Source organism: Xenopus tropicalis, chromosome 3 (genome assembly GCF_000004195.4).
Source record: "Xenopus tropicalis strain Nigerian chromosome 3, UCB_Xtro_10.0, whole genome shotgun sequence".
Taxonomy (NCBI): domain Eukaryota; kingdom Metazoa; phylum Chordata; class Amphibia; order Anura; family Pipidae; genus Xenopus; species Xenopus tropicalis.
Genome location: NC_030679.2, coordinates 132,875,714 through 132,901,855, shown reverse-complemented (window position 1 = coordinate 132,901,855; position 26,142 = coordinate 132,875,714). Strand labels below are relative to the sequence as shown.

Here is a 26,142-nt window from a genome sequence, read left to right as displayed (position 1 = left end):
AAGCTGAGTTGAATGTGAAGCTGAGAGTAAAATACTGGTGCAAATTACACCTTGTACTCGTCTGTTGTTTGTGTAGAAAATTGTCATCCGAAAATAGTGTAAATCCAAAGGCTCACTTAATAAATAGCACAACATTACTTCTGGAAATTCTCCTTTTCTTCATTCACTTTAATGCATTACACCAGCCCAGGGTATCGGGTAAGTAAATAAAATCACTTAGGGGTGCCTAACTTTTGGTACCCCCGAGTGATTTTGACTTTCCTGCTCCTTTAAAATAGACATATATATCTATATAACCCTTCATACACATACATAGATGAACCCCTCTTATATTTATTCTTCTGCTATATACTTCTTCTCTTTCAGATTCTAACCATAAGAAGTCTATGGAAACAAACTGCCCCAAGGTATTACTGTTTATGCTGAGGCAAGTGAGGGAAAAGCTGAGGGAACTAATTGCATGATGTACAGAGCTTTGCAGCAATGCCACAAGGCAAACGTTTTGTCTGTTGGCCATTTCCATGGTATGCTCCACCTAGTGGTAGGAACTCTGCTACTGACACATCATATGTCAACATTAAATGGCATGGAGATAAAAATCTATAAATGAAAATGAAATTGAAATATAAAAATCAGTGCAAAACAAAACTACTGTCATTTAAGTTCCGCTGTATGTAACCTGCCATTAGGCTTATGCCATTGAGATAAACACACAAGTGAGTGTGCCCATGATTATGTCACCCGTAAAACAGTGAATTAGTAAAACATTTCTATGGGTGGGCACATATAACCCATGAAGGCAGGGACTGACCTACAGAATACCAAGGGGCAGATTTATCAAATTGTGAGTATAGAGCTTAATACAAAAGAACTCACCCACGTTCTATTTATCCCATGGGATTTTTAGAAGCATATTTATCAAATGGTGAGTTCTAACTTTCACCCATTGATAAATACACTTCTAAAAATCCCATAGGAATGAATAGAATGTGGGTGAGTTTTTTTGTATCTCACAATTAGATAAATCTGCCCCCAAGGGTTGGATGTTTGGACTTTCTTCTCCCAAAAGGAATTGAACTGATGTGGGAATTGAATTACAATCCCTAAAGTATTGTGACAAGCAAATCTGTAGAGGTGATTAAAGAGGCAGTATATGCCTATAATAGAACTTTTGCCCCTTCCAACCCCCAGCTGCAGCCTGTACCCCATCTTACACATAATAAGGTGTTCATTATACATGGGGCTCCTCCTATAGTTGCCCCATAGAACTAGAAAATTGCAAATAAATAAAAATCAATGTCAGTACAGGTATGGGACCCGGTATCCAGAATGCTCGGGACCTGGGTTTTTCCTGATAAGGGGTCTTTCCATAATTCTTATCTCCTACCTTAAATCTGCTAAAAAAATATATTTAAACTTTAATAAAGATTATTATATCTTAGTTGGGATCAAGTAGAAGATACTGTTTTATTATTACAGAGAAAAGGGAATCATTTAACCATGAAATAATCCCAATAGGGCTGTTCTGCCCCCAATAAGGGGTAATTATATCTTAGTTGGGATCAAGTACAGGTACTGTTTTATTATTACAGAGAAAAGGGAATCATTTAACCATTAAATAAACCCAATAGGACTGTTCTGCCCCAATAAGGGGTAATTATATCTTAGTTGGGATCAAGTACAGGTACTGTTTTATTATTACAGAGAAAAGGGAATCATTTAACCATTAAATAAACCCAATAGGGCTGTTCTGCCCCAATAAGGGGTAATTATATCTTAGTTGGGATCAAGTACAGGTACTGTTTTATTATTACAGAAAAAAAGGAAATCATTTTCGAAAATGTGAATTATTTTTATGGGAGATGGCCTTTCCGTAATTCGGAACTTTCTGGATAATGGGTTTCCAGATAAGGGGTCCGATACCTGTATTTGCCTTATTTATGGCAAGAAATTACAAAAAAATTGATATTGTTTAATCAAATAAAAGGTAAAAAGTATTTTCAGCACAAGCACTACGCATTGAGATCACATGGAAAAAGAGGTTGAACGTGGCACTTTTAACTTGGGGGGTCACTTACCAACAGTTTTTCAGGGTAATTACTAGTGTTAAACACAAATCCTCTTTTTAAGGCAGTTGCCTGTAGATTGATTGTCCAGTGACAGCCAAACAAACCCTCGGGTACTAAACAACAGCAGCCAGTCTATAGCTGGGTGGCTTTTCACTCCAAAAATAATAAAACATTTTGAGCACAATAACTGTGTGTTCTGGTAAACAAACTATTAGTAGTGGCTTTTCTCTTTAATGATCATCCTATGGTTTTCAGAAACAATCTTTTGCATTAGTGGTCATCTTTCCTAAAACATTGATGTTACAAATTGTAACTTCTCCACAGCTTACAGACAGCATGCAGGAACTACATAACCCACAATGCATTGCACTGTGATGTTCCTTTCCTTACTGACATCACGTGTGCAGGGAATTGTGGGATTGGGAGGATGCAGGCTGAAGGCAGGCTGAGGATAGGCGACTACTGTCTCAAAGTTGTCAGCCAGATCAGCAGGGGAACAGGGGGCGGGGCTTAGGGGACTGCTCCAAACCATATTATTATATTAAAAATTATCTTCCACACAGAGCATAATATGTTTATGTATGTATGTATGTATACCTCATAGAGGTATAGCGAGCTCTGCATCTTTTCGGATAGTTAAAGGTTACACAAAGGCCCTTGGCAAAGCTCTTCCCTGTGGAGAAAAGCATGTGTTGGAAGTTTCTCCTGACATAATTTTTAAAGGGGAACTAGCACGAAACCTAAAATGTGATATTAGCTTTATCTCGTGGAACTAGGAAACTTTCTAAATATAGTCAGTTGAAATAATCTGAAATTATCTCCCTCTCAGCAACTTGTCGCTCTTCCTCTCTTCATGCAGAAGTCGGGGTCAGATTTTGATTGACAGGTGGGTCTAGTACATCTTTTAAGTGGGCTCCCTTTCCTAGCAGATGTATTAGAGCTATCTCAAATAACTGTCAGCTGTCATGCATCTTGTAAGCAAAGAGTACAACCCACCCCCTAAAGGACCTAAATGTCAATCAAAATTTGACTCCACCTCCTGAATGGAGAGAGAAGGATTGCTGAGGGGGGGATAGTAAAGAGTAACTTGAATATTTCAGGAGATGGAACTTATATTACATTTTCATTTTTGTGATAGATCCCCTTTAAGCTTAGTGGGCTTCCTGCTTGTCATACCTTTGTATAATTATCTGAGAACATGTACAGGTATAGGATCCCTTATCCGGAAACCCGTTATCCAGAAAGCTCTGAATTACGGAAAGCCCGTCTCCCATAGACTCCATTTTAATCAACTAATTCAGAAATTTAAAACTGATTTCCATTTTCTCTGTAGAAATAAAACAGGCCCTTGTAATTGATCCCAACTAAGATATAAATAATCCTTATTGGATGCCAAAAATCCTATTTAATTAATGTTCAATTGAATTTTTAGTAGACTTAAGATATGGAGATCCAAATTACGGAAAGACCCCTTATCCGGAATACCCTTGGTCCAGAGCATTCTGGATAATGGGTCCTATACCTGTAGTACTTTTCTCTGGTCATGGGAACATCCTTTCAACTATCTAATTTAATGGTAACAATACATTTCAGGGAGAGGGGAAAGCCACCTCAGATCAGGAAACAGTGGTGATCTATTATGGGCTAGTTAGGGTGGCCACAGACCAACTTGCTTGGGCTTATACTATATTGCCCGAGGGTAATGTAAATATGCAGCCTTTTCCTGATTTTAATGTAATAATATGGTTTGGAACAGTTCCCTAAGCCCCGCCCCCTGTTCTCCTGACTGGCTACTTTGAGACTCAAATAAAATGTAACAGTAGGCGACTGTCCTCATCCTTTTCTATTTTGTTAATTGAGCAAAATATATATATATATTGTAAATTATATATATATATATATATATATATATAATTTACAATTTGTTTTCTTCAGTCTTAGTATTCACAATGGCAGCAAGCAGAAAGGCGCAGTTTGTGAGCACTGTTATGAACTCAAATTTTGTATTATGAAAATCGTGTGTATGCGCCAGAATGGGGGCCTAATGCCCACGTACTGGCTACACAATTATAGACTGTGAATAAGGAAGGGGGTATGAGTGCAGTGACATGTTAAGGTGGCCATACATTGGCAGATTTCAGCTGCAGATTCAGGTCCTTAAGACTCTGCAGCTTATCTGCCCATGTATGGGGCCCTCTGACAGGCCTTCTCAGATTGTCTAGATGACGATTGAACAGGCTTTATTTTGTTGCATCGGGGACCAAATCGGCTCATTTATGTGGTCCTCGCTCTGACTTTTCTTATTTCCCTCCTTTGCAATGTGATCATTTGCCCCTCGGGTCAAACGATCACATTAGCGCGATATTGGCCCACCCAAGGTGGGCATGTCGGGGGAATGATTTGCTTGTTTGGTGACCTTGCCAAACCAATAAATCTTACCATGTATGGCCACCTTAAGAAGTGCAGAATGGAAAGTGAAAATCATTAACTGCCCCGCCTCTATGGCTAGGCATATAGGTGGGACAGGCAATATATGATTGACAGCTCAGTTTTCTAAATTGATTTATAACCGGTATTAATGTTTTAATAAAAAAGGAATTTGGCTTTTATGTTTATTTTAGGGATGTACCGAACCCAGGATTCAGTTCGGTATTTGGCCAGGATTCAGCCTTTTTCGGCAGGGTTCAGATTCAGCCGAATCCACGGTCCTGGCTGAACCAAATCCTAATTAGCATGTGCTAATTAGGATTTGAAAGTGTTAAATGTCCACGTGAACACGGAGGTGAAAAAATTATGCTAATTAGGATTTGGTCCGGTATTCGGACGAATCCCTTGGGATGGATTCAGGGGTTCAGCCGAATCCAAAAAACTGGGTTCGGTGCATCCCTAGTTTAATTTGCAAAGGACTTATATTAAACAGCTTTTTATGTGTGGATGACAGGTCCCCTTTAAAGACACTTTCCTTATATTGTATAATATGATGGCAAATACTTGTTATTGACACTATGAGGCATATTTATTATTGTGTGTAAGCCAATTATGTTGCCCATATCAACCAATCAACAAGTAGATTTGATCAGTCACCTACAATTTAGAAAACAAAAGCAAAGATCTGATTGGTTTCTATGGGCAACATCAACGTTGATGCTGGCTTACACACTATAAAAAAATATGCCCCTTCCAGCCAGTGAGGGATTGGTATTGTGGGAGAATTTAAATGTCAGTCCCCTTTGCACAGGCAACCCCATTAGGTTTTAGCTGTACATGACACATACTTCCATTCCATGTTGCTAATACCAAAAAGGGGTTGGGTTTCCTGTTTGCTTGTGCTGTGACCAGTTTCTCAGACCCTAGCAATTAAAAACCATAGACTCACCGATTGGTTAGCTGTATTTGAACCCTGTGCATTTTAGGGAAGAATCACTAGAATATTGCCCATGCTGCCTTCACTGGGAGAAGGTTTGTGGATGTCATGTTAAGAGTGAGGGAAAAAGCATGGCGACCATAAAAACACTAATCTGTGTATATACAGTTGCTCTTAACATGTGCGATTCAGACCTCCATGTTGAACTATCTTGAGTAAGAGCAACTTTCTTGTCAGGCTAGACTTGTAAGCTGCTTAGCATAGTGTTTTCACGTTAGCTCGTTCCTCCTGGTAACCTTTCTGATCAGCGTCCGTTTGTGCTTAGTCATCATGTCGGAGGGACAGCCCGATTTAAGCAGGGTCTTGGCATGACAAAATACTTGAACGGCTTGAACGTGTTCCAAGAGATATTTGGCGTCCCTGTGTGTTCTGAAGTTATTGAACCAGTGCACTATAGCAGAGGGTGAGCCACGGGGCTTAGTTTGTGACTGTAACAGTAATTAGATTGACTTCATTAAACAGAATGTTTTCATTTCATGTCTAGGATATACATTTTACATTTTGCTAATGAAAGTCATTAGATCTAATGTATTACTAATGATGCATTGTACTTTAAAACTTTATTGAAATCTAAAACTAAAGAAAGAATTAATAGATGCAATTACAAGTTTTAATTTTTTAATACCATCCACTGCCATTCATCATACCACCGAGAATATCCTGCAAATGTTATACTTGGTGCTTAGCGATGTAGCCCGTTATACTCAGTGCTTGGTGATGTCACTTGTAGCACATGGCTCACTGATATTTGTGTATTTTAAAAAAAAAAACATAATGTAAAGGTCCCCATACACGGGCCGATCTGCTCGCTTGGCGATGTCGCCAAGTGAGCGGATCTTCTCCCGATATCCCCACCTATGGGTGGGCGATATCGGGAGAACCCAGGATAATTTCGAATTATTATTATGGGCATAGGAAAAGGCGGTCCGGGGACCGCACCAACAAGCCAATGCGGTCCCCAATCCGACTAGATTTTCTAACCTCCCCGATCGAGATCTGGCTGATTTCAGGCCAGATATCGGTCGGGCAGGCCCGTCGATAGTGCCCATACATGGGCCTGATTAGCTGCCGAATCAGTCCAAGGGACTAATATCAGCAGCTAGAATCGGCCCGTATATGGGGACCTTAACCCCTGTTATAAAATATGAGGATATTAGAAATCGACTTAGCCTTTGTCTGTGTGCCTTTATATGGTCATGGAACTCCTCAGTGACTTATAGTATCTTGATAAGCGACAATAAGGCTACAGGATTTTCCTTTTACAGTGTATTCAGTGTAATAAACTGCTGGCTAGCAGTGGGTTAATACTTCTGCTGTGTTAGTTCAGGTACAGATACACACTGGAACTTTTGGTATATTTATTAGAACAAGGCAGGTAGATCTGGCCTGCTCCATGCTGGCTCTCAGCTTAACAGGAAGCACAAAACAGGAACAGGAATATCATCATCAAGCAATGGCAAAACAGTAAGAATGCCCTTAACCAAAATGTCTACACAAGCAGGTTACTACATTCAGACCGTTGACGAATTCTCTCTTTTTACTGACTAATCTACATATAACATTATACATTATAACATTTCAATGCAACACTGTTTTAAGATACAAAAAAATAGAGGGGGATTGATCAATGCACATTCCCTTGTCGCCTGTTTCATAAGTAAATTATCTATGCTAGTGCATGTATTTACAAAAAACAGGGGTTTTGTTACAAAATTATGATCATAAGATTGGTAAGCCAAATGTATGCTTGTAGTTAATTTGGCCAGATCGGTCGCACTTCCATTATATTTGTATATTCTATTTAGCCTTGGAGTGCTCCCACAGCCCCCTTTTGTGTATCTATGTATTCTAGCAGAGTTAAGGTCCCCATAGACGGGCCGATTATAGCTGCCGATATCGGTCCCTTGGACTGATTCAGCAGCTTATCGGCCCGTGTAGGGGCAGAACCGAGGGGCCTGGCTGACCGATATCTGGCCTGAAATTGGCCAGATATCAATCGGCCAGGTTAGAAAATCCAGTCGGATCTGGGACCGCATCGGCTCGTTGATGCGGTCCCCGAACTGACTGCCCCATTGCTGCGTGTAGAATTCGATCCTTTGGCCCCAGGGCCAAACGATCGAATTCGCCTCCATGCCTCCCCGATATCGCCCACCCGTAGGTGGGGATATCGGGTGTCGCCAAGCGAACGGATCTGCCCGCGTATGGCCTGCTTTACTCTGCAGGAAAATGGCCAAATGGCCATGTGGTTGCAGCACCTCCACACCCGTCCCTTTAATGGTGGTCTTATGCCACTAAAAAAATGGGTGTTGGTTAATGGGAAGTCTTCTCCTATACAAGCCGCAAGTGGGGGAAGATTAATGCTGTGGTCTTGGCAATCTCTCTCTATACAAGCTGAAGGCATGGGGGTAGACTAAGCCCTCTGACTCAAACCAGCCCCCAGGTCAAGAATGGCTACTGTGCACGGGAGTGCACCAGAGGTAAATAGATAGGACCACCATACGGGGTTTACCTTGACGTGGTATGGTGGCTTACCAATCTTATGATCATAATTTTGTAAATTTTTGTAAATACATGCGCTAGCATAGATAATTTACTTATGAAACAGGGGACCAGGGAATGTGCATAGATGAATCCCTCTCTCTTTTTTTGTATGCTTGTAGTTAATTTGGCCAGATTGGTTGCACTTCCGTTATATTTGTATATTCTATTTAGCCTTGGAGTGCTCCCACAACCCCCTTTTGGGTATCTACTGTTTTAAGATAGAATAAAAATACTCTCTGTAAACTTGTGGTGGCAGATTTAACAAATTTTAGATCTTAGTGTATTTAATTTTTTCCAAATTGAAAAAAACAAAAATCGAAACTCGAATATCTCGATTGTTATTTATGAAAAGATTATTTATGAAAATATTAGAAGATTAGAATCTCTAAAAACTCATGTTGTAGATGGATCCATTGTAAGAGTCTTATTCAACTGAAAAAGCATTCTGTTTATTGGAGGCACTGAGCCCCCAATTGATGGAAAGTGACTGGCAGTTCTATTATGGCCACCTCCTATACATCTACCATGCTACTACTTACTGGTTGCTAGAGTAATGAAGTCAGAAAGCAGTTGACATTCCAAGCCTGAGGGGGGCATTTACTATCACTTGTTTTATTTTTTCATGATTCGTATTCGGAATACGATTGTTTTGCCATTTATTATGCAACAAAACCACAACAAATCTGAAAGCAAAAATACACCATCTAAAACCTGACAAGACCATGTAGAAGTCAGTGGTAGATGTCCCTTTTAAAACTGGAAGATCTTTGTTTGCTTCCTGGTTTTAGAGGTTTTTTAGAGGTTTTTTTTTTTAACGCTGTTATTTGTGCAACAATACAGAAAAGTCAAGTTTTTTCTGCGCCTTTTTTCGTTCGTGAGTTTTCAATACGGATCTTTTGATAAATGACTGACATTCATAGAAATGAGTTTAGTCGTGGTTTCTAAAACCACGAAAATGAGAATGTTGATAAATGGGGGGAGGCTTCTGAGAGTTGAACAACAATAAACTTAAATATAAAAAAAAAAAACAAAGACTAATTGCAAATTAGAAAACTACTGTCCACATCAGGCCTTGTGTTTGGGATCATTGTCCTGTTGAACGATGAACTACGACCCTAGGTTTTTCATGCAGTAGTTGCCTTTATATTGCATCATCCATTCTTCCTTCTAATCTGTTTTAACAAGATGCCCAGTCCCCTGTTGATGAAAAGCAGCTCAGTGGAATCATCATTGTTTCTACATTGTACATATAGGGACCCATTCATTAAACAATGATTAAGTTTTTTTGAGAAAGATTCATATTTTTTCTAACTTATAGAACTTTTTGTAATGTCCACAATCATTTCGTTAAAATTCCACGACTTTTTCGTGGTTTTCGTGAACTTCCACGAAAAATTCATATTTTTCGCGGAGACTACGACCATTTTGTGATTTATTCAAGCTTTGGTATCATGACTATTGGATCTGTAGAGTGCTATTGAGTCCTATGGAAGGCTTCCAAAATCATACATTGAAGGTTTCAAAGCCAGAAAGGTTTTCGCACCGCTTACAAATGTTTGGATCCAAAAATTTCGTGACGCAACCACAATATTTTCATAGGACCGATAAAAGAATTTTTGTGACATTTTCAAACATTAGAAGTTATCCTGGTTACTCCGAATTTTTTGCATATTGTGATTTTAACCACAAAAAAATTGAGCTTTAATAGTGTTTTGTAAGGTAAAGGTTAGATTTGCACACCTATTACTTTGAAGCTCATGGTCTCATCCGACCACAAAACCTTCTCCTCATCTAAACTTTTGCTTTTTGGAAAACTCCCTATGTGCTTTTTAATGTTTCATTTTGGGTTATGTCTGGGTTTCTGTCCCTCTGTCCCTCTGTCCCATACAGGCTAGTGTAAAAAAAAAACCCAAAAAAACAAAAACTCCTGTGGCTGAGTGGTGCCCCCACTCAAAGCTATAGCGTCTTCAAAGTGATTGGGTTCCTCACCATGGCTTCTCTCATAAAGGTATGGGATCCCTTATAGAAACCCGTTATCCAGAAAGTTCCGAATTACAGAAAGCCCGTCTCCCATAGACCACCCCATTTTAAGCAAATAATTCAGAATTTTAAAACTGATTTCCTTTTTCTCTGTAGTAATAAAACAGTACCTGTACTTGATCCCAACTAAGATATAATTACCCCTTATTGGGGGCAGAGCAGCCCTATTGGGTTTATTTAATGGTTAAATGATTCCCTTTTCTCTGTAATAATAAAACAGTACCTGTACTTGATCCCAACTAAGATATAATTACCCCTTATTGGGGGCAGAACAGCCCTATTGGGTTTATTTAATGGTTAAATGATTCCCTTTTCTCTTTAATAATAAAACAGTACCTGTACTTGATCCCAACTAAGATATAATTACCCCTTATTGGGGGCAGAACAGCCCTATTGGGTTTATTTAATGGTTAAATGATTCCCTTTTCTCTGTAATAATAAAACAGTACCTGTACTTGATCCCAACTAAGATATAATTACCCCTTATTGGGGGCAGAACAGCCCTATTGGGTTTATTTAATGGTTAAATGATTCCCTTTTCTCTGTAATAATAAAACAGTACCTGTACTTGATCCCAACTAAGATATAATTACCCCTTATTGGGGGCAGAACAATCCTATTGGGTTTAATTTATGTTTTATTGATTTTTTAGTAGACTTAAGGTATGGAGATCCACATTACGGAAAGATCCCTTATCCGGAATACCCTTGGTCCCGAGCATTCTGGATAACGAGTCCTATACCTGTACTTGTTTACTCTAAAATCTTCAGTGACCATTGGTGGCTAGAATGTATCTTCTACTTCCTGATTATTGCCCACTGGTACCTCCAAACTTTGTGGGGCCAAGGAAGTGCAAAACATACAATAGATATGGGTAGGATCACTTTTTTGCCACCTGTTTGAGGTTGGTCTCTAGTGGCATGCAATAGGAGAGGCTGTAGGCTTTTATACAGGTCATAATAATCAAAGGGAGTTTTCATATCCTCATATTTTAAATGTAGGGGCTACGCTACACCTTATTATACATTTCAGTTAAAGTAACATCACTAAACACCAATTATAACTGATGGCATCACTAAGCATTCTTGATAAGAATAGATTTTACAGGTTATTAATGGCTTGTGTATTATTAGGACATTTTCGTTGAATTGTGTGTCTAGAGATACCTACTTTTAAATCTGAAATGAAGTAATCTATCTGATTAAAGAGTTTGGCTTAATATTAAAGAATTATAAACTCAATATACCTATTATTATTAGTTCTGGACTTCAGTTGAGTATTAACTAATGGTTCTTTCATATTTCTCTCCCTCTCTTTTTTTTTTGGCAATTTCTTGCTTCCTATTATACTGTTTCTGTTATTTTTCCTCCCTATCTAAACCTATGACTTTGCATGATGCTCCATTAACTTCTTGTTACTTCTATTCCTTCATTTCTCATATTTTTCATCCTCTTCCTTTCATACCCTTCAGTACTTTCACGCTGTGATTTCAGTCTACTAACTTCTGTAATAGTTACCTGCCTTCTATTTCACCCTCTTATGTCCATCAGTCCCCTGTTCCTTGTCTCTCCTCCATCTTTGTCTCTTGCCTTATTCTCTGATGGAGAATGGAGGAGGTCCATTCTTCATATCTCTCTGGGCATGAAGATCTGGATAATATGCCCTTTCCCCAACCGTCCATGGGGCAGAATGAAGCCTGTTCCTCCATGCCCTGCCCTGGGGGTGTAGAGATTGTCTTGGTAGGGGGAGGAAAACCTGCTGTTGGGGTTTTTCCTGAGGAGAGCAGAGTTCGCACATCCTTCTCATGCTTGGAACTTGAAGAGGACCATAGAGAAGGTGAGCAGTGTCCTACTATCTCTAATGTGTTCGGTACTGGGACAACATTAGTGTGGGATTTATAGGGTCCAGTTGCATGAGTATCCGCAACAGGCAAAGAAGCCCAGCTACTTAAGGCAGGTGGTAATTACAGGGTGCTCTTGCATATGTGCATCTTGTACTTTTCATCTTGCACCTTATTCAACAAAGCAACAGCAATTGGTGCTTGGATGACTTAGAATTAGATGATTGCTTGAACAGGCATAATAACATATTAGGCTTTAGTGGTTTTAAGGCCTACAGTTAGTATAGATACTGGTGTATATATAGTAGTTTATATATGTGTAGGTCGGTAAGAGTGTGTGTATATGTGAGCACTGGGGTTCATTTGGAGGGGTTGAACTTAATGGACTTTTTTTCAACCCAACGTAACTATGTAAATTTACGGTACAAGTGTGGAAGAGTGTATATTGTTGCAAGTATCTTTGCAAATAGCACTTTTTATTAGTAAATGAGTCCTGTGGAAACCTGTTATCCAGAAACTCTGAATTGTGGAACGGCCATCTCCCATAGACTTAATCAAATAATTCCCATTTTTAAAAATGTCTGGATAACAGGTCCCATACCTGTCCAAGTGGGAAATTCCAGATCCCCATATGCCAGTTGCTTCATGATTCCTACTTATTTTTTCCAAAATTATAATGACATTTAGCATTGCTTGATAGGCATGCATTTATATGTGAAGCGTGTCCTATGTTTCCTTGGGATCTCATGCAGCTTGGGCAGTTGGCACACATGACCAGGATACTTCTGTACATAAAGCTGGGGGGAAAAAATACTTAAAGAAATTTGGGTATGTGGCAAAACTTGCACTGGACTTATTGGGCAGGAACCACATACAGAGGTTCCTATAATCTACTGGCATGTCTGTGATGTCTTCAGTTATGGAATGCGTCTTCTACTGACTCATTTCTATCATCCATAGAAAAGGGGAATTACTTGTAATATAACACAGCAATCTTGTCTATTGCCAAAAATGCTCTTTAAAGCAATACTGTCATGGGAAAACATTTTTTTTTTTTTTCAAAACACATCAGTTAATAGAGCTTCTCCAGCAGCCATATTCTTCATTTCCCAGGGTGCCACAGCCATGTGACCTGTGCTCTGATAAACTTCAGTCACACTTTACTGCTGCAAGTTGGAGTGATATACCTGCCCCCTCCCAGCAGCCGATCAGCAGAACAATGGGAAGGGAGCAAGATAGCAGCTCCCAGTAGGTATCATAATAGCACTCAATAGTAAGAAGTCCAAGTCCAGCTTAGGACTCCTCCAGTTACATTGGAGTAGGAGAAAACAATAGCTTATCTGAAAGCAGTTCTATTGTGTAGTGTTTGGCTCCTTCTGAAAGCTCAGACTCACATCTCAGGCATAATGGAGATACACACCAATATTACAGCTAAAAAAATACATTTGTTGATTCAAGAATAAAATTTTAAATGGTAGAGTAAATTATTTGCTATTTAAACAGTGTCATTTAGAAATAGAAAATATACCAAAAAAATCATGACAGTATCTCTTTAAGGATGCCTTGTACATACACATACATACACCATACATACATACATGCCTAGTGCAGCGTTGTTACCCCTCTTGTTTCCGAATGAACATTCAGCTTTGGTCTGTCAAAATGGGCAGGGAGTGGTGTAACTAAATGGACGCTGTACCCCTGCCTATGGAAGGATGGTGCCATCTTCGGTATAAGTAGCAGGACTGCCTGTCCAGCTCAGGCCAAAACTATACCATATTCTTGTAAGTAGTGATACACCATTCGGCCACACGTGGCGATTTGCGATCTTTGAAAGATCATACAATCCGCCACTAACCTTCAGGGCTGAAACGGCAGATAAGGAGGTAGGAACAATAGGATTTCTACCTCCTTCTGCTGATTCAGCCCTGACGGCAGATTTTGCTCAGGCGCCTTCTATGGCGCCCGATCAAAATCTTTTAACCTGGCCGATCGGCGAGTCGACCGATATCAGCAGCGTCCTGCGATATCGGTCGACTCGCCGACTTGCCATACACGCACCGAATATCGTACGAAACGAGGTTTCGTACGATATTATCGGTGCGTGTATAGCCAGCTTAATTAAAGAAAAACTATACCCACAGAGTGAATACTTAACCAACAGATAGTTTAAATCATATTAAGTGACCTACTAAAGAATCTTTCCAAACTGAAATATATATATCTGTAAATATTGCCCTTTTATATCTTTCCCTTGAGCTGCCATTTTGTGATTGTTTGTGTGCTCTTTCAGAGATCACCTGACAGGAAATAATGCAGCTCTAACTGTAACAGGAAGTAGTGTGCCCTTGGTATGTTTGTGTGCACCATGAATCATATGATCCCAGGGGGCGTCCCTTAGTACTTAAAATGGCAGTTTTCTATATAGGAGTATATAGTTTAATTAGATATATCAGGGTTTTACACTATTCAGGGGTATAGTTTTCCTTTAACAAATGTGAAGCTCTGATACCACAGATTTACAAAGGGTACTACAGGTCCCGGTACTGGGGCTGCCCATTAGTATATTATGAATGACATTGTAGATGGTGGTGGGAGGTAGAACATCACTAAAGCCTCAGAAGATAATGCGAGCAAGTTTCACCAACATGGTCTGCTTTATGGCTGCAGTAACAGTGCTCTAGATTCTCCGTAGTGGTTCTGAGGTCTGGTTTCAATTGGTTGGCAGAAAATAGTAGCCCCTTATCCCTCCCCCTCTATATATTGTTATTAATGGCTACTATTCTGTTCTACATGTGTGTAACTTCAACATCCATACCCAGTCGAGTACACAATACTTATTATATGACCCTACCTATTCCAATGATGTTATCAATGGGGAGGGGGCCAAAGTAAAATTATAAATGGGCATAAGGCAAGAGAGACCAGTGTGGTTTTCCACCCTACACCAGTAACATATTTTATAAACTAAACCTGCAGGCCCCATGAGTAGAGCTACTATGTGGCCAAACTGCCTATGTATGTGTATTACCCTGTAATATATATTCCATTTATGTAACATAACTGTTTTTCTGTTCCTTCAGGTATGCGTCTGACTCACTCTATGGAGCCTGATGGGATGGCCTGTGGCCTTCTGGGATGGTGAGGATTGTATGTAGGGTGGGAAACTGGTAAAAACCGATGTGTAATTTTAAAGGGTGGGTTCATTTTAAAATTAACTTTTAGTATGATGTAGAGATTAAAACCAAAATTGTCTACAATTGGTCATCTTTTTTTTTTCCATCTTGTGCATTTTTCTTTCATTTTGTGTCTCTCTGGCCTTTAAAGGGGAACTTCACCCAAACACAACTTTAATCTTTTTGAAAAGTAAACATCAAGCAACTTACAATTATAAATCAGTTAAAAATTATAAAGCCTTTTCATGATTTTTAATGTAATAATATGGTTTGGAACAGTTCCCTAAGCCCCGCCCCCCTGTTGATCTGGCTGACTACTTTGAGACTCAAAAAAAAATTTAACAGTAGTCGACTGTCCTCAATCTGCCTTCAGCCTGCATACTCCCAATCCCACAATTCCCTGCACACGAGATGTCAATAAAGAAAAGGAACATCACAATGCAATGCATTATGGGCTATGTAGTTCCTGCATGCTGTCTGTAAGCTGTGGAGAAGTTTAAGCCCCTCCTCCCCTGCCAGGATTTCAAATGATGAAAGAGAAGAATTGTTTTGCAGCTGGATTTTTGCATAAAATATGGCATTTATTTATACTTTTTTAAAGGAACAGATTACAATGACAGGTATATTAGATGTTTTTGTGTTGTGTGGGGCTCTTTAACAAAGTTTGATTCGGAGGCTGGAGTTCTCGCATGATAATTTCTTAATGGACTCCAGTCCAGTCCAGTTTCAGAGATAATGAAGGTGCTCTTCACTGTCCTCCTCTCAGCAAGCAATCTTTCGACAGTAGGGTCTTAGGAGGCGCCCCACCTCCTTCCTGGACACACCTAAGCTCCACCCCTGACCTGATCCACCCTGTTTCACCCTTGCTCACTTTTATCTGTGGACCCTGGGAGACTTCCAGTTTAGGACTGTCCAGATATGACCAAACTTTTGATATTCTTATAATGGTACACTGTTATAAGTTGATAACTTTATTTGCAAAGTAAATAGCCAGCTCACTGGGGGCCATGTTTTTTTTTTTTCTTTAATTGGCAACAGAACTGAAGGTATAAGTAGCATGTATGGCACCTATTCCGCCAAAGCCGTACTTGTATTCTGTGGGACAACCAAAGCCCCAAGTACACCTACCCTAATACAAATGACTGCTGTGCCCATTATTATATGTATCAGCCCTGTACTGGATCATTGTCAATCCCTCCCAACAGTAACCTCTGTATCTACTTACCTCTGAGTGCTGCTGCCTACTTACCTCTGAGTGCTGCTGCCTCCACCATTTGCTTTAAAAAATAATTTTGTTTGTATTAAGGAATAGGGCTGCTGTACCTCTACCCATTACAGCTCTATGCAACTCTAAGAAACCCCTTGGTCACCCCCACTTACCTTCCATGTTGCTTCTGTGTGGTCAGCCTCTTTCTCTTAACACTTTATACACCCATCCCACTCTTGCCCAAGAGTAGGAAGAGGAGTGCCTAAGTGGTGGAAGACATAAGTTAAGTGGTGGGGAATGAGGCACCAAACCTTGCTCTTGTCTGTGAAAACTGGTCCATCAGCCCTATATACACACTAACTGAAAGCTACTTTTCTTAAACCCATCAGAAGAATAAAAAATTAAATCCAATATACCTCTTACGAAATTATTGGGGAATGCCAGTTCTAAAACTGTTATAAATGGTCTACTTTTCTTTAGCCTTTAGTTGATGTTTAAGGTAAAATAAGGTATGCTTTCCCTTTGTAGGCAGCCTAATCTTTCCAGTGTTTGAGTGTGTACAGAATTAGACTTGATTTAGACTTGGAGCCATAGTAAAGTTATGTGTGGCTTAGCTTCTCTCACAGCAGCTTTGATCTCTACCTATCCACCCCTATATTTGTGTTAACTGTGCGGTCTTATAATGATGTGGGTGTCTGTTAACTGACAATATAAAAAGTTCCTCACTTCCATTTCTATTTTCATTCTCAATTTTTTTGCAGCCCAGAACAAGACCACCACACAACCACTTTAACCTCTCCTAAATTCTCTCTAACCCCTGATGACTCTCGCTCTCTGCATCAGATGAATACCCATCCACCTTCTAATCTTGCTTCTCCCTGGGGTTTTACAGCTGCAGATCCTCAGGATGAGGGGGAAAGTGGAGCAGTGGATGTATCTTCAGATGGGCAGTATGTTCAGGATAGGGGCTTTGAATGGACTTCAGGATTAGAAGATGAGGCTGAAGATCAGTCTGACCACATGATGGTTAGGTCAGAGCCAACACCCATCACCATGCCAGTATTCAGACGAGCTCTACAGTTGGGAGGCATGCCAGGATCCTGGCAGGTAGATAGCTACTCAGAAGAGGAGGCACAGGTTGAGGTGGAAGAGGAAGAAGAGGAGGAAGAGGGATCAGTTTATACTTGCATAGAGTGCAGTATCTACTTCAAGAAAAAAACTCACTTGTTGGAGCATATGTTTCAGCACTCACAAGATGGGGAGGGTGATGGGTCCCAGGCAGGGGAAGGTTCCCATGCCTGTAGTGAATGTGGTAAGGGTTTTGTGGATGAGGGGAGCCTTGCAGCACATCGACACCTTCATCAAGAATCAAGGCAGAAAATTATAGAAGAGATAAGCAAACTGGAGAATTTTGCAGATGAGGGGAGAGGTGCCCGTCTGCAATGTCCAAAATGTCTCTTTGGCACAAACTCTTCCAAGGTTTTTGTCCAGCATGCCAAAAGCCATGTGAAAAAGGGGACTAATGATGGTCGGGGTGGTCCAACACCCATAAGAACTCAAGTAGACACTGTAGAAGGAGGTGAAAGTTCTGAGCAGATGAATGATGAGACATGGAAGAATTCAGAGGCAGGGTCTGACACTGGCCAAGGGTGGAGTGAGGATATGCCCCAGGGAAGTATGAGTTTTCTGGGACAAGGGTTGGGTAAAGCAAAAAAGAAGACTTCATCCAGTTGGGGTCTTAAAAGTGGGCTATGGCGAGAGGCCGAATGTCATAAACCCTCAAAAAGCTCTAAATTGCCTGAGGCTGCTGTCGTGCTTAAGCGGCAGTATCGCACTGCTTTAAGGGCTGGTGGGGGTGGAAGGGAAGGGGAGAGGCGGCAACTAAGAGAAGAGGTCGCTATTGTAGTATTGGAAAACATAAGTCCCTTCAGGAAAAAAGGGAAAGGACATCGGGCTTGGGGTTATGGTAAAAGACTCTCTGGGGGTAGTGAGAGGACACAATTGCACAGTAATGAACATCGGTTGCCTAAAGACTCATGGGCAGAAGATGGAGAAGAAAGTATTCCTTTGGATGTTTTGTTGATGGACCCTAATTATGAGGGCCAGCTTGAGGCACTTGGGCTTAGGAGTGAGGAACGGGAGTGTCCCTATTGCCCTGACCGCTTTCACAACGGTATAGGTCTTGCCAATCATGTTAGAGGCCATCTAAACCGAGTTGGAGTCAGTTACAATGTACGGCACTTTATATCAGCAGAGGAAGTCAAGGCTATAGAGCAGAACTATTCCTTTCAGAAGAAGCGCAAGAAAGGTAAGCTTGAATTTTTCAATAGCTTTTTCAACCAGGATATTGATCTGTGTATGGGTGGCATATTAAATATATATTTTTGGAATGATAGGGTGTTTCCAGTTAAAACTCAATATAATACAAAGAATAAATCTCATTGTGAAATACTGTGTCATATCCTGGATTCTTGACTCTTGGTATTATCTTAATGTACAATTATGTTGGGATATATAGCAAGGAAACATCACTAGCTGCAAGCTAAGTGGAATTTAATAGAATAGGCTTTTAGAAAAGGTGGGTTAAGCAGTACTGCCTAACTAGTCTAGATCTGTGTGGCTTGTAGGATGAGTTGTATAATGCTGAAGTGAATGGTTCTGTAGTAAGAAAGCTAGATGAGTCTGGCTGGGCACCAGGTAATTCAGGCAAGTAAAGACCCTTATAGAAATTGTGTGATATATCATAGGTGTACAAGTAGCAATAGATAGTAATAGTTGCAGGCTCTGCAATGCAGGAGAGTGGGTAGACATGGAATTAAAGTGATATTTAGCATGGTAGGACTCATAGACTTGGTAGCTATATGATCAGTGCTTTTGACCATGTAACTTTCTACGATGGGTGGCATTGGATACATAGATACAACTGTTGGTTGTAGTGCTGTACTCATGGTGAGTTTGGCATCTTATGACTCAAGGACTTTCTAGCTGTATGATGGATACTTTTGACCATGTATGCCTCTGTGATGGGTAAAACTAGACACATATCTTTGTTGGTTGCAGTGCTGTACAGATGGTGGTACTTTACCTTTGTATGATAGGTAATATAGGCTATATAGCTACATGCAGGGTAGTAAACAGGGTTGGGTATGGCTGATTAGATCTTTATGATGGGTGTTTGACCAGTAGAACGGTGTGGCAGTCATGTTTGACAGGGGGAGCAGTCATGTCTACTGGATATGAAAGTATGACAGTTATTCTTATCTAGGTTGGATAGCATGCTAAGCTGTATGAAGGTTTTCTATCAGGGATGAGGGAGTATGGCTTGGCAATACTGGGTGGTGGGGAAAATATAGCTCAGCAGGATAGGGTGGAGGGGGAGTATAACTCAGATGTAACAGGGTGGTGGGGAGCATATAGCTCAGCAGGATAGGGTGGAGGGGGAGTATAACTCAGCTGTAACAGGGTGGGGGGGAGCATATAGCTCAGCAGGATAGGGTGGAGGGGGAGTATATCTCAGCTGTAACAGGGTGGGGGGGAGCATATAGCTCAAAAGAATAGGGTGGTGGAAGAGCATGGCTTTTGCAGACAGCTTTGTGGTGCACCTAGGAATAATGAATATGTAGCTGAGGGTGATGGCTGAACAATATTTGAACAGAGCACAACAGGAAAATGGGTCGGGCAGGGTTAGGACTCATGTAAAGGGGGTTGTTCACCTTTGTACAACATTCACAAATCTAACAGTTCACATTCATAAAACAATCTTTGGCATATACATAGTTAACTAAAAATGTGCAGCTGAAGAGATATTCACCTCAGAATCATCCCTTTGCTGATCTTTCATTTCTGCACAGTTGCTTTTTTACTTCTTTATATGATGTCACGCAGCACACTTTACTCCTATTGGCTGTGTCTCCTGTCAGTCTAACACTGCTTCCTGTTCCTGCGACCCTATGACAGAGTGCTGCAAATCAGTATGCCAGATTTGTGATATGCTGAGTCTGTTTGCCTATGCCATTGCAAGGGAGAAATTAACCAATGACCTTTCAATTTATGCAACTGGTTAGAGTGCACAAGCAACCAATGAATTTGTCCAATAGGAAACAAGTAAGGGCAAAGTCTGGGTGTCATGATGTAAGCATATAGGAAGTTCTCAGTATGTCAGGTTCAAAATAGGCCACTCCCATCTCTTTAGAAAAGTGACCAGAGAGACAGAAGAAGGACTGATTTATCAGGTATAAGAAGTAGCTTTTACAGTGTCCTTTTTACTTTTTTTTAATGGAAAATGGAGAGAATTGTTGTTGTGGTTAATTAAGATCTGGACGTTAAAAGTGAACAACCCCTTTAAGATGGCCATAGACTATGGGATATAAATACTATACTAGTGGCCCTGTTTGGTTGCACCGAATTCTGGATGAGCTAGGGTGAATAGCACAGCCAGTCAGCACAGATGCTGGGTGACTAGCTAGGCTATGAGTAGCCAGCCTGAGTGGTAGAGTATGTCACAGGGACTGGGATTAAAATCTTAGAAAACAGGTGAGATTAGTTGTGTAGAGGGGCATGCCAGATTATCTAACTGATTGGATGCCGGGGGAGTTGGGCTGAGTAGCGTAGGATGCCGGGGGAGTTGGGCTGAGTAGCGCAGGATGTCGGGGGTGTTGGGCTGAGTAGCAAAGGATGCTGGGGGAGTTTGCTGAATAGCGCAGGATGACAGGGGAGTTGGGCTGAGTAGCAAAGGATGCTGGGGGAGTTTGCTGAATAGCGCAGGATGACAGGGGAGTTGGGCTGAGTAGCAAAGGATGCTGGGGGAGTTGGCTGAATAGCGCAGGATGACAGGGGAGTTGGGCTGAGTAGCGCAGGATGCCGGGGGTGTTGGGCTGAGTAGCAAAGGATGCTGGGGGAGTTTGCTGAATAGCGCAGGATGACAGGGGAGTTGGGCTGAGTAGCGCAGGATGCCGGGGGAGTTGGGCTGAGTAGCAAAGGATGCTGGGGGAGTTGGCTGAATAGCGCAGGATGACAGGGGAATTGGGCTGAGTAGCGCAGGATGCCGGGGGAGTTGGCTGAGTAGCGCAGGATGCCAGGGGAGTTGGGCTGAGTAGCTTAGGATGCCGGGGGAGTTGGGCTGAGTAGCGCAGGATGTCAGGGGTGTTGGGCTGAGTAGCAAAGGATGCTGGGGGAGTTTGCTGAATAGCGCAGGATGACAGGGGAGTTGGGCTGAGTAGCAAAGGATGCTGGGGGAGTTTGCTGAATAGCGCAGGATGACAGGGGAGTTGGGCTGAGTAGCAAAGGATGCTGGGGGAGTTGGCTGAATAGCGCAGGATGACAGGGGAGTTGGGCTGAGTAGCGCAGGATGCCGGGGGTGTTGGGCTGAGTAGCAAAGGATGCTGGGGGAGTTTGCTGAATAGCGCAGGATGACAGGGGAGTTGGGCTGAGTAGTGCAGGATGCCGGGGGAGTTGGGCTGAGTAGCAAAGGATGCTGGGAGAGTTAGGCATCCTGTGATACTCAGCCCATCACTGGGGGAGTTGGGCTGAGTAGCGCAGGATGCCGGGGGAGTTGGGCTGAGTAGCGCAGGATGCTGGGAGAGTTGGGCTGAGTAGCGCAGGATGCTGGGAGAGTTAGGCATCCTGTGATACTCAGCCCATCACTGGGGGAGTTGGGCTGAGTAGCGCAGGATGCTGGGAGAGTTGGGCTGAGTAGCGCAGGATGCTGGGAGAGTTGGGCTAAGTAGTGCAGGATGCTGGAGGAGTTGTGATGGGCAGTAGAGGATTCCAGGTGATCTCCTCTCCCCCCTCTGCAGTGGCGAACTTTGATCCCAGTACGTTCAGCCTGATGCGGTGTGAATTCTGTGGTGCTGGCTTCGACACCCGTGCTGGCCTTTCCAGTCACGCCCGTGCCCATCTGCGAGACTTTGGTATCACCAACTGGGAGCTCACAGTTTCTCCCATCCATGTCCTCGCACGACTTCTTGCCCGCTCGCCTGGCCGTCCACTGCCCCAATTCTCTTCCTGGCACCAGGACGATGACACAGACGGTAAGAAGTTTTTTGTGCTTGTTTATGCCATGACCAATGACATAACATTGCATCATAACCTGGCTGCTGTCAAGTCCTGTTAATTTCATGAAGTCACACTGTTACTCCATTCTCTGCCTGTGATCCGCTGACATGTGACATTGCCATAACCACATGCTCTAATATCCCTGCTCTACATCTCATGGTCTTATATACATATTCTATTTATTGTCAATGTTGTATTATTCTGATATGCATATGGATTCTGATAGATCAGAGCACTGTTAAAGGAGAAGGAAAGGCATTTTGGCATTTTGCTGCCAATAGATTTGCCACATTAGTGCCACCTAGAACACTATATGTATTCTGCAGAAAGCTTTACCATACCTAAGTAATCAGCCTTAGAAGCTCCCTCTGTTTGTTTAAGATAGCAGCTGCCATTTTAGCTCGGTCTCAGTAGCTTCTTGCTGCAGCTCTAGCCTATGGTAGCTGAGATCACACATTTTTATTGGAGGGGGAGCAAAAAGAGGGAGAGAGGAGGGAACTGCGCAGACTCGTGCCCCAAACCTGAAGGAGACCTAAAAGAGAGGAAGTCAGATACCCAAGAACATGTTTACAAAAAATGAGACAAGAAATCCTGTGTTTCTTTTGACAGAGTGCAGCGTTTCTGTAAGTGCTTTTGGCTGTATTTACATAGACCTTTCTGATAAAGCTTATGTAGTTTTTACCTTTACTTCTCCTTTAAGATTTCTTGGTGTAGTAATGCCTAAATATGCTAAACTTTGGAACTTTGAACATAACTAAGTTATTCCATTTAATAGGAATGTCAGCACTAGCAATACGATCTAAGGCAGGGGAGTCCTCAGACTTGTTTAGCCATAAGCAACAAGTTCCTAGGGGTAACCAGTAAGGGCAGTGATTAGTTATTTAGAAGCTAATGTGGACTGGCAGCCTACAGGAGGCTCTGTTTGGCAGTATACCTGGGTTTTATGCAATCAAAACTTGCATTCAAGTCAGTGTTCCCGAGTGTATAACTTTTATAACATATTATTAAGCAGTTGGGATGCACCAAATCCATATCACCCCTCTTATTATGTTATAATAGCTAGCTACACCTGAAAATTCCTTTCCATTGTGGGTAATGTAAAGTACTTACACATTTTAGTTGACTAAATTGTAGAACTGGTCAGCAAACTGGCAAACGAGGATCAACGTTGATAAGTTCAAGGTTATGCACTTTGGTAAAAATAATATAAATGTGAGTTATGCACTATATGGTAGCGTATTGGGGGATGTTCCGGCTTAAGAAGAAGAATTTTTGTAGATAATAAAAGTTGTCTAATTCCAGGCAGTGTCATTCTGTGGCTACTAAAGCAAATAAAGTGCTATCTTGTATAAAAAAGGGCATTGACTCAAGGGATGAAAACACAATTTTTCACAGAGAAAAGAACAAAGAACCAGTGGCCCCACTGAAGCAGCGTAGGTGGTTATTCTTCACAGTAAGGTTGGGGAATGCCCTTCCTAGTAATGTTGTGATGGCAGATTCTGTTAATGCCTATAAGAGGGGCCTGGATGAGTTCTTAAACAAGCATAGTATCCAAGGATATTGTGATACTAATATCTACAGTTAGTATTGGTCTTGGTATATATGGTTTATGTATGTGAGTGTATAGATAGGTCTGTATGTGAGTGGATAGATAGGTCAGTGTGGGTCTGTATGTGAGTGGATAGATAGGTCAGTATGGGTCTGTATGTGAGTGGATAGATAGGTCAGTATGGGTCTGTATGTGAGTGGATAGATAGGTCAGTATGGGTCTGTATGTGAGTGGATAGATAGGTCAGTGTGGGTCTGTATGTGAGTGGATAGATAGGTCAGTGTGGGTCTGTATGTGAGTGTATAGATAGGTCAGTATGGGTCTGTATGTGAGTGGATAGATAGGTCAGTATGGGTCTGTATGTGAGTGGATAGATATGTCAGTATGGGTCTGTATGTGAGTGGATAGATAGGTCAGTGTGGGTCTGTATGTGAGTGGATAGATAGGTCAGTGTGGGTCTGTATGTGAGTGGATAGATAGGTCAGTATGGGTCTGTATGTGAGTGGATAGATAGGTCAGTATGGGTCTGTATGTGAGTGGATAGATAGGTCAGTATGGGTCTGTATGTGAGTGGATAGATAGGTCAGTGTGGGTCTGTATGTGAGTGGATAGATAGGTCAGTATGGGTCTGTATGTGAGTGGATAGATAGGTCAGTGTGGGTCTGTATGTGAGTGGATAGATAGGTCAGTATGGGTCTGTATGTGAGTGGATAGATAGTTCAGTGTGGGTCTGTATGTGAGTGGATAGATAGCTCTGTATAGGTATATAAAACATGTGCCCTTGGGTTTATTTGGAGGGGTTAAACTTAATGGACTTTAGTCTTTTTTCAACCCAAACTAACTATGTACTTTGTCACTTAAATTGCTCGAAAATACGTAAGAAGGCATTTTTTTTGCCTGATTTAAGTGTTTTACCTACGACAATATCAAATATGGAAAGAAATTTTTAGACATTTTTTTGCTGCAACAAATCCAACCCCTTATTTGTATATTTAACTGTTTAAGTAGAAACTATTAGTAGTCTGATTAGGATTTGCCCAAATTTTTCAGAAAGATTCCACCAATATTTCAGCTGAGATTTCACCAAATTTTGGTGCATTCTTAGTTGCAGAGGCTGGGCAGTGTGTTTAGTAAGGCGACATGATAAAGTACAGGGTCTACACTTAATAATTACATTAACGGGGGTCCAAAAAAACAAATCTGTCATGAAAGGTTAAGTATTAATGGTAAGATAGGTCCTGAGCCATGGCTGTATTAGAAGCAGAACCTATAGCTACTAGGGCACTGACTATTCTTTCAAATATATTGAATAAAGTACCCCCTATTGTAAAATATAGGGATATAGGTCACTGAGGAGTTCCATGACCATATAAAAGCACAAGGCCGAGTGCTTTTATACAGATTATGGAACAGAGGTGATTTCTAGTATTGTCATATTTTACAACAGTGGGTACTTGATTTATTATAATATGCAAGTTTTAGTGAGTCATGTGACAGAAATTACACCACTAAGCTCCGATTATAACTGATGACATCACTAAGCACCATTTATAAAGATATCATTTACAGTTTGGTCCCATAGGGCAGTGGTCCTGAACCTTTTTTGCACCAAGGACCGGTTTCAAGCAAGACAATATTTCCAAGGACTGGGAGTGGGGGGGTTGCTCAATTAGTGCATAGTATATAATTTAATTATTACATATATAATGTACTGTATATACTCGAGTATAAGCAGAGTTTTTCAACACCCAAAATGTGCTGAAAAATTAACCCTCGGCTTATACTTGAGTTCCTCTGCTACCTGATTCCTTGCGCGCTCTTCTGCGGCATGCCGTCACATGCTCCCTGCTTCAGCTCCGGTGTCTATGTGTGTAATGGGAAGGAGGGAGGGAAAGCAGGCATACATGGGAAAGTTCAAACTGGCCTGCTATTTATCTCTTTGTGTGGCAAGTGGGGAGAGCCCTTTGAAGCAGGCAGGCAATGGAACCATCAAGCCTGCGTGCTATTTAGTTGACAAAGCGAGGAGCGAGCGAGTGAGGGAGGGAGGGAGAGGGAGCTCCTTAAAGTAAAACTCACGCTGAATCCTCTCAGTTTATGATGTGATCCTTTTGATAGACAGGTTGAGAAGCAAGGCAGGTATTAATGAGTGATTACTTCTCCAGGTGAGCCTGCTAGAGGAGGCAGTAGGGAGGAGCCTGGCATCTCGCATACTCATTCCCTGCACGTATTTGTTCAGTATGAT

General features: G+C 41.4%; 1 protein-coding gene across 12 annotated transcripts in view; it reads left to right on the top strand.

Moving 5' to 3' along the window:
• Nucleotides 1–26,142, top strand: part of wiz (widely interspaced zinc finger motifs) — a 57,910-nt gene that overhangs the window by 14,408 nt on the left and 17,360 nt on the right. For 8 of the 12 annotated variants that reach the window (XM_018092519.2, XM_031899327.1, XM_031899334.1 and 5 more), the window contains exons 2-5: nucleotides 11,546–11,910; nucleotides 14,998–15,055; nucleotides 17,059–18,605; nucleotides 22,093–22,326. In XM_018092519.2, the coding sequence (XP_017948008.1) occupies nucleotides 11,682–11,910; nucleotides 14,998–15,055; nucleotides 17,059–18,605; nucleotides 22,093–22,326 (2,068 nt within the window). In that variant the 5' untranslated portion in view covers nucleotides 11,546–11,681. Of the gene's footprint in view, nucleotides 1–11,545; nucleotides 11,911–14,997; nucleotides 15,056–15,079; nucleotides 15,112–17,058; nucleotides 18,606–22,092; nucleotides 22,327–26,142 lie in introns of those variants that run through there. The other 4 variants (XM_018092521.2, XM_031899331.1, XM_031899332.1 and 1 more) reach the window with 3 other exon arrangements.